Here is a 10074-nt window from a genome sequence, read left to right on the forward strand (position 1 = left end):
TAATATTTGTTTAAATTCTTTCATTTCCGTTCAATCACCTATTCACCCCCCTCTAGATGATAATAGTTATAGCCATATCAATTGGTATCAAAGCATAGTTATTCTTTATTGAAGTGCTTTATTATTTATGAGTTAACTATCTATCTATGGCTAGCAAAATTGCACCAGGTCTTATGGAAGGACAGAGTGATACAAAACCTTTTTACTTTGATGGAAAATATTACAACATCTGGAAGAACAAGATGAAAGCATTCATTAGATCCAATGATCCCTTGGAGTGGGACATTATTTTGAAAGGCATAAGACTTGAAACTTCTTCATCCAAAGATGAAAGTAAAAAACCAGAAACTTCAGCCTTATCTTATGCAGATATCACCAAAAGAGAAGCAGTAGATGCTAAAGTTGTTTATTTGTTATATTGCACATTATCTCCATTCGAATATAACTGAATTTCCTCATTTGAGTTAGCAAAAGAAATTTGGGATAGGTTACAAGACATACGAAGGAACTAATAGGGTTAAGGAGATGAAGATAAACATTCTTCTCTAGCAATATGAAACCTTCAAGATGAAAGCTGAAGAATCAATAACTGACAATGATGATCTTTTTGAAGAATCATGCACGGAACATAAGAAAGCATTGAAGAAAATTTCTGAGTTGAAAAGGGAAGTCTCTAAATTGAGATAGCAAGTTATTACAAATGTGAAAAGGATTATTGAGTTGGAAAAGGAGAATTCCTCTGTCATGAAAGAGAAAAATATTTTGCAAAAAGAAGTTGATTTCTCTAAGGAAGAAAATAGAAAAGTTTGCAAGAAATTTTCTCTTGGCTCAAAGATATTAGAGCTTGTTCTCTCTATACAAATGTCATACCACAAAAAATCTAGCCTGGGTTTTGAAATGCAAGTGAGATCAAGAATGACTTTCCAAAGATCAAGGAAAGATTAAAGCATTGATCGCCAATCTAGAATTATGGAAATCATTTTGGTGAGCAATTTGTTAAGCCTATTGGATATCAATATTATAATTGCTCGAATTGTGGTGATCCTAATCATTTTAAGCAAGAGTGTCCACTTGATTGGAAGAAATCCAAGTCAATCTATTGGAGATTTCATGCTTCCTCTAACCAGAAAGGACCCAAACAAACTTGGGTACCAAAGAATGGATGAATTACTCTTTTTGTAGGAATAAATTAAGAGAGAAATTGGTAAGGAAATGTATGTTTTTAAATTCTCATTATATTTGATATATTATTTCTATCTTCATATTGTGCTTGATTTATATGACATGCTCCATAAATTAAAATTGGGTTGTGGCAGAGATATCTTTTAAGAAAAATGTTGTAATATTTTTTTTAGACGGATAATTGTTTGATTTCTTGCTTAGAGATAATTTAGTTTTTTAGACTGATTTTATGCTCACATTTTTATTTTGTGTAGCAAAGTGAGAATTTTTAAAATGAAATATTATTTGATTATGTATATTTTTCGCACGATGATCTTTCTTTATTTGCCATTAGATTATGCAAAGTTTCCTATTTTTACTAACAAAAGGAAAGGATCCATGTATGTAGATATCATACAGGAATGAGTTTATTACAAGAAGAAAACTTGATTGCAATTTACGCAAATCATGATGCAATCAAAGAAGGATCTCAAGTGAGATTTTTTTAAGGGAAGGTATTTTCTGCACATGCTTATTGGGATATGAATCGGTAATATCCGTTGCCATATTTATAAGATCTTCCATAGATTTAATGCATATATCATCTACATTCCTTTTGCAAAATATTGTACTATTATATTGAAATTTATATGTAATTGAGATTTATGTTGAAGGAATAATCTTTTCAATTTGAAAGATATTATTGTGTGCTTTTATATACTTCGCTATACTTGCTATATTTTGGTAGTATATCTTATAATTGGCAAGATCGATCCGCGAATCAAAGGAAAGTATGTACGTGATATTCTCTATATTTTGCAAATATTGTTATATCTCTTTTACAAGAAATTGCAAGTGGCAAAAGAATATTTCCATATGAAGTTTGGAAAGTTTGATCCGAAAAACCGCGAAGATTCCACACCATTTTCAAAGGGTTGAAAATTATCCTATTTGTGAAAAATTCATGCAAATTATTGAAGAAGGAGAAAGTAGATGCAAAACAAAGGGAGAAAATCGTGATCATCTAAAAAATGCATCAAATTGAGGGGAGTGTAAATCAAGTGTGACAAATCTTGATAAAGTAAATTTAATTTCTACCTGCTCTTTGATTATGGAAGAAAAGGTAATGTATGTTAGAATTTGTTAAGTTCTACATGATCCGGTAAGTATATTTCCTATTTCACTTACTTTTTGTCATTATAAATCTCATATTTCCATTATTGTTTTATTATGATAGAAAAGGTATGTGAAATTTATATGATGCATACGTGATGTTTGATATGTATTATGATGTATATGGTATTTGATTCTACAAGAACATGAGTTATATTGCATATATTTTATGTTCACTGTAGCATCTATATGATATTGTTTTTGAAAATTGCATTTCATGCCAAATATGTTTTGAAGATTGAGCTGAATAGCATATTATCTATGTGATACTCCTTCCATTATTATTGTTTCTTTTATGATGCTGACAAAAAGGGGGGGATATAGGAAAATCATAACATTGTGTGCAGATGAAGATCTTTTGTGATCTTGCTCGGGGGAGCTATATAAAAACATAAAGTTTTATTGAATATATTCTTATCTTGAACTTCCTTAATCAGAGCAAAGAATTTCTTTACAAAACTTATTCACTTTGATTAGCTCAATATTATGTAAGAATTTTGTACTTATCTTTACTATATTAGCAAGAATTCTTATAGAATTTGCATTGCACCTTATCTAAATCTTTTCAAAATCTATTCAAAATCTTTTGTTAAATTCTGTTTGGAAAGTTTTGTCATCATCAAAAATGGAGAAATTGTTGAGGAAATTTCCCAAATTAATTTTGAAGATTGACAAAACTTATCCGGAGTGAAACTTTGATTCTAATGATAAATATTTTTCAGGTGGAAAGTCCAACATGATGTGATCAAACATTATCAATTAGAAGTAGAGTCGTGGCTTAATTATTTCCTTCATTATATGTTCTGTCAAATGGCTAGGACGAAGATAATATCCTCGTGCAACGACTAGTAGCGATTGTTTGGATTCTTTGCCTTATATATAAGGAGTTCCAAAGAAAAGTATCTTTTAAAGATTTGGATTTCCTGGAACATTATACTTGAGACGAAATATTCTTTCCAAATTGAACCACTCGACTTATGAAAACCCAAACTGTTGTATGGGCATCAGAAATCATTGAAAGCATCAATCTTGGCGATCCTGAAGCAATTAGATCTTCTTGACGAGATCGAGGCTAATGGGTAGATTGGCTGGGTAATCCTCTTTGAGATTTTCCAACGCTTGGACTAGAAGGAGTATATGAGGAGGTCTCGAAGCTAAGGATATGGAGCTTGCATTCACAAGAATGCTTTTAATTCCAAAGTTTGAAGAGTGTTTTATGATCAAATACTTTCATCTCTGTGAGCATCATTGTGTAACCTTTTAGAGGCTAAGAGTGTAAGGAGTTGTTTACACAAACTTAAATGTTTGTAGCTCAAGACTTGTAACCTCTTATCGGTTCTTACTAGTGGATTCCAACCAATAAGATGTAGCGCAGGAGAGTAGCCGTAGGCTTGTAAAAGCTGAACCACTATAATCTTTAGTGTCGAATTTTCTTTCCATCACTTTTTTATCTATTGTGGTAGAATTGTGCATTGGAAAGATCTAGCCACTCCATCATAAGTCGTCTCATTGTGATATTTGTTTAAATAATTTCATTTCCGCACAATCACCTATTCACCCCATCTAGATAATAGTTATAGCCATATCATAGAGTGCTGCGTTTTTTGAAGGTGGGCATGTCTGATTACAGCTACCGCCTTGAAAAGAAGTGGGCTTCCTATAAGTGTTGTTTTCCTTCTCATAAGGGGTTATAAGAGGCCAAGAATGTCATATGTTCGCTTTGCAAAATAGGACAATAATATATGTTTAAAAGATATCTATGAGAGAGGAGGGAACTTGATGAGTTTCAGTTTTTCTCTAAGCGTGAAAAGGGATTTGGCACACAGTGCCCTTTGGAAGGGTGGCTAAGAGTGAATTTGTTCACATGGAACATATTCAGGGAATAGAGTGTGGCTGGTTTTTGCTTTTTCTTTCTCAAAATATGACCTTAAGAGAGCAAACTCTTCTCCACCAACTTATCCATTTATCAGTTTCCTAAGTGCTCTTAATTTTTAGCTTTAAATGAATGCTTCTAAATCTATGATCTTACAATTTGATATTTCCAGGCAATTGGAGGCGTGCATATCTGGCCCTTGCAGAATCTTGTTGCAAAACCTTTCTTCTGATGCTCATGGGAAGAGTGCCAAATCACGCCAAATTGTCCCACATGATGCTGGTCTGCAACTTTGGCTCAGAACAATCGGGAACATTTTCTCTTCTATGGATTTCGATTTTCTTTTCCAAATTTTTTCGGCATCATTCTTTCTGTGCCCTTTTGTTTGTGAATTAATGTATATTGATGCGCGCTCAGTGGAAACAGCACAAAGAGAGCAAAAGGTACGGTATTGCATTGAGTGCCCTTCTGTTCTGCACTTCTCCGTTTCTACGATCTTCTTAAGTTTCAAGTCAGGCAATCACCGCTGGTATCTTTGAGATCTATTTCAATGAATTGTGACGCATTTTTTTTATTACTATCATATCTTGGAAGTGCGATTTGTCGGCCGTTTACTTGTTTCCGCTTTGAACTTCTGTCGCAATGTTACTGTAAAAACTTGTCAAGACATGGAAAGACAAGGTACCGAATTCTCTCCATTTTATCGGTCGGGACGGAGATATTTTGTACGATACGTGACTGATAATTCTCCACCCGTGGATTGAGAAAATATTAGGTACGTCTGGTGGCAAACAAGAAGGCGGTGGGAGTGCGACCCACATTCTTGAGAGAAAAAAAAGGCGGCAATTTGAAAAAATTTCAGTCCTAGTTTTCTTTCTTCACGCCTCTCTCTCTCTCTACCCTCCCCCTCTCTGTCCAACGAACTCCCTCTCTCTCTCTCCACCCTCCCTCTTTCTGACCGGCGAACCACCGCGAGCAGGCGACGAACTAGGAGGCGTACCTAATATTTTCTCCCTCCTTTGACGCTCGACGCTCTCTCTGCACTCTACCCCAACGCACTGAACCTTCCGGTATAACGGTTCTTTCGACGACCGTCACTCCCTCCCAACGACGGCCTCATCTCAAGGCTGCGGGCGCTCCTACCGCATTGGTACTAGTCGGAACTCGATGATTGGACGTAACATGTTGAACGATGCATAATTGTCATGCCCCATCGAAATTGCTAGCGATAGCAACAAAGCCTTGAGTGGAGAAGGATCTTGACTTAACCATGGGTGGAGAAGGTACTACGAGTCAATCAAGTCACGTATCACACCAGGTTGGTTGCCGATAGGGTAAAAACCTAGGTAACCCTTTTTTTCCTTTTTTTTCTTTTTTTTTTCTTTAAAGCAATGCTTAACTTGTGGACTAAAATTCAAATATCAACATCTAGATTATCACAAATACATAAACATTCAAATAACTAGATAACCATAAATTTGAAAATTTGTGTAAACATGCACTTACACAAGTGATAGGGCTTGGAGAGGAAGCACTTGGATAATCGCAAATACTTGACATATTCAAATATTTAGATAACCACGAGCATCAGAAAATTCTCAACATATTTAAATACCTACGTAACCATAAGATTTGGAATGATGCTTGCTTATGAGCACAAGGCAACAGAATAATTAAGGATTTGCGTATCCTTCGGAATCAACTTTGCCTATATTGGCAAAATCCCAACCGGAGCGCTTATTTCGCATTAGATCGATGGACAACGCTTATGGATTATAGACGGGGAACTAGTGAATATCGTCCATCCATGGGTTGTTCTCCTTCGCTGGGTCGATGGTCCTCAACGCCTGCCAAACTGTGCTGTTGCACTTGAATCCGGCCCCGAATGCGATTTGCCATGTCCTATCGCCTTTCCTAGTCCTTCCTTTGGCCTCCAAATAGGCCAATTCATACCGCATTGAGCTACTCGAGGTGTTCCCGAATCGGTATAGAGTCATTCGTGATGGCTCCATGTGCCACTTGGTGAGCTCGAGGCTCTTCTCCATCTCATCAAGAACAGGTCGGCCTCCAACGCGGATGCAAAAATGCTTAAGGCCAACTTGAAGTCGGGAATGTATGGCTAATCTTCATCATGAACACCTTCCTTGCGACCAAGGTCATGAAGAACCGGAGCTGTTCTGACACTGGGAGCACTACCGGGCCAAGGGTCGTGATGTTGGTCTTTATGGCTTCCTTGATGACCGCCACCAAGTCCATGGATAGCGACAAGCCGATCTTTTTCTTCTTGTCCTCTCGCTGGAACAAGCAACCATAGCTTTTGTCATCCGAGCCTTTGTGGGTGCGCACGGTGTGGATGAGCTGGTACTTGGAGCGGCGGCGGTCGAAGGACCGATTGGAGAGGAGGATGGCTGCCCCACCCATTTGGAAGAGGCAGTTTGAGATGAGCATCGACCGGTCATTGCCAAGATACCAGTTGAGGGTGAGGCTCTCGATGCTCACCACTAGGGCATAAGAGTTATGATGTACCTAGTGATTAACCCATAAGAGAAGTAATAACATTGGCTGAACTTTAATTTTGTTGAGACATAAATTGAACCTCCCTAGTAAGAAAACTTAGAATTTTGAGTACCTAGTAGATAAATCATACAGTAAATTGTTCAATTTCATTGTCATTTATCGAATTCATAAATGTGAAAAGTACTATTTCAAATCTAGCTATATTTTGGGGCATAATAAATCTTGGGTTGACTTATCAGTGGATCATTTTGTTCAACAACATCTAGGTTTCGAGGGTTCCGAGTTCAAACCACTCACTAGCTCCTACTTCTCTACCAACCAAAGCGTAAACTAAAGAAAGTAATTACCTAAAATTTTACTGCCAACACAACCTAAATAAAGTTGTTTTTTTTTATGACTTTATTAACATAATAGTCTTGGGGCTACTAAATAAATAATAATTTGTTTTGAGCCATAAAATTTTAAAGGATTTGATCCCAAAATAATTTATAATTATTTGTTGAATGGATTTTGTGGTTTACAACATGCTGTTATTTTCACATTAGATTAAAAACTGTCACTTAATCATCTCTTCTTCTTCTTCTTCTTCTTCTTTTTAAATTGAATGGTGCTAGCATCACCGTCTCACAGTATAACAGTCAAAGGATGTCCACAAAAATTTCCTTTCTCAAACACAATACATGGAAATTTTCAAGCAAGACATAGTTCTCCCTCTCTCTCATTTAAGATGTGTGACTCAGGATTGGCCGTCCATTTTCCAAGCTTAACAATATGGCTAGCTAAGCATTTTCCTTTTAAATCACATGACACATTATCAACATAAAGACTATGTTTGATTGTTCAGATTTCTAAAGAGGATGAGACTAGATAGTATAAGATATGATTCAAAAATTTTGCTATATCATATCCATTGTTTGATGATCGCAGTAATAAAGTCGAATATATTTATATTATATCATGTATGTTGTTTGGTATAAATAGCATATTAGTTTAAATGAACAAAAATGTTTACAAGTAGAGATGGTAAAAATCTCTCACAACACTCTTGCCTACTTTATTTTTATTTTATTTTCCTCTCTTTTTAATTAATTTCTTTTTTATTTCTTTCTTCCCCTTCCATCATTCTCTAATGATATTTTGTTAAATAGTAAATTGTACAAACATACCTAAAATAATAAAATACCTAAAATATGTAATAATATAAATAGATTTTTATATTATATATTTAATTTATGTTGTGAAATAGAATTAATTTGAATATATAAATATAAATAAGATTAAATGAAAATAACTAAATTTTTATTTTTTTATTCTGAATTTATTATATTAGAATTCAAATATTATTTATATTGAAATATAATTTTAATTTTGTTAATTTAAGAAATTTGTTATTAAAAAAAAAAATTTCTTATTATGGATGTTACAAATCCTATCTATATTTATCCCACCTCTCCCATAAGATAGTTTTATCCAATCTATTTTTCTCTTATATCCGACTTTATCTTATGCATCAAACGTATGATAGAATAAATTTTATCATATCCTAAATTGTATCTTAATTACCAAACGCAGCCAAAATGGATGCTATTTGCTATTGAACCTAAGAAAAAAATTCCTACTACCCAACTAATATTTAGCATTTCATTGGTCAATGGAAGTATTCATTCTTTGTTTGCTTCGATATCATTGAGGGTGTTATTCATAAAAAGTTCCTATTATCAAACTTATACTTTGAAGAATAGAAGAAGAGAGGGGAGAGAAGATGCCAAACCTGTAGCAATTGCTTAGCAAGGTCGATAGAAATCAACCCAGCGCTGCAACCCATCCCACCAAGATTGTAGCTCAACACGTTCCCTCTGAGCTTGTAGTGATTCACGATCATTGACGACAGGGACGGTGTCGGGTTGAACAAGCTACAGTTCACAACGAGGATCCCTATGTCCTTAGCCTTGACCCCGGTCTTGGGCAGCAGCTGATCGATGGCCCCGAACATCACGGCCTCAGCCTCTGCCCGTGCTTCTGCCATGCATAGGTTTGGTGGGACCTGGAGCACGGCCTCGGGCAAGTAAGTCCGCTGCCCGAGCCCGGACTTCTCAAATATCGTCTGCTGGAAAGCAAGGTTCTCCTCGGTGAAGGCGGTCGTGAGCTCCGAGATCTCCATGAAGGTCTCGCCGGTGCATATCTGGGCCGGATTGGGCTTGTAACAGGCGAAGTCAACAAGGTAGACTTTGCTTGGTCGGGTCATGAAGTAGGGAGTTACCAGAAGCACCATGACGGCAGGGAAGAGGACGACGGTGACGAGGTTGAACCTCAGTTGGTCCTAGAGTTGGGCCAGGTCTCGGGCCGTGAGGGTCAAGATGTGGGCTGAGGAGATGCCGAGGAGTGGCACGAGCAGTAAATACATGGCGTTGGAGATGAGGTAGTGGTAGCCGAGCTTCACGTACTTGAGCCACACTGACGACAGGAAGCTTGGGAGGTTGGGGTTCGATGGTCTGTCCGAGTCTTGGCTTTGAGGTTCGACTGAGATAGGGAAAGCTTGGCTTAGGTTTTGCAGACTTATCTGCTCTTGTTGCTCGGCCATTTCTGCAGCCATTTCTGTGAAAAAAAACCAAGATTTTGGCAGCGTCGGAGGTTTCTTGTGCCTCTTCTTCAGAGGCGTTTCCTAAGAATAACAAAACTTGGAGTTCCAAAAGCAAACCGGGGGAAATGGGAGAGAGAGAGAGAGAGAGAGAGAGAGAGAGAGAGAGAGAGAGAGAGGGTCTTAGCAATGCATGAGGAACAACGGGGAGTGTTTGGGGGTGGATTTATAGAGAGTGCGTGGAGAGCGCATAGGAATTATTATATGGTTATTGCTAAGATTAGGAGAAAATTGCATATAAAGATTTAAAGTGAGTCATTTTCTTAAAAGAGGTCATATGGTGCATTTTATCTCATATAAGAATATAAAGTGACCTATTTAATCTCAAATAAAGATATGCAGTTATAAAGGTCAAATCTTATATACAGTCAGGGGTATTTTCGTCCTAGTATTTTAAAAAATTTCTTAATTTTTCTCCTTGTCCTTTTGTTTTCTTTCTTTCTTTCCCTCTTTTTTTTTTCCATCGTAATTCCGCACGCCTCCATCTTACTCTCTCCTCCTCTGAAGTCCTTTATTCTCTCCCCGCCAAACTGCCCATTGACGCCCTGAAGCTCGTTCACCAGTCCTTGACCGCAACTCCAACACCTTCGTCATCAGATGAAGATCGATTTGAGCCCTTGATCAAGCGCAAGCAATCTAAGATTTGACGCTCATGCTTGATTTGAGACCTAGATCTCGTGCTCATGGTCAAGCATGGCAACGGTGGAAGACA

The 10074-nt window shown here is 36.9% G+C and overlaps 1 protein-coding gene across 1 annotated transcript; it reads right to left on the reverse strand.

Moving 5' to 3' along the window:
* Window positions 1-5994: 5994 nt before the first annotated feature.
* Window positions 5995-9316, reverse strand: LOC104440638 (3-ketoacyl-CoA synthase 20). The gene is given in 4 exon segments (XM_010053562.3): window positions 5995-6296; window positions 6299-6328; window positions 6331-6733; window positions 8496-9316. Coding segments are annotated over 4 exon segments (1545 nt in total). The 5' UTR covers window positions 9306-9316.
* Window positions 9317-10074: the final 758 nt, after the last annotated feature.

The sequence above is a fragment of the Eucalyptus grandis genome, chromosome 4 (assembly GCF_016545825.1).
Source record: "Eucalyptus grandis isolate ANBG69807.140 chromosome 4, ASM1654582v1, whole genome shotgun sequence".
Lineage (NCBI taxonomy): Eukaryota > Viridiplantae > Streptophyta > Magnoliopsida > Myrtales > Myrtaceae > Eucalyptus > Eucalyptus grandis.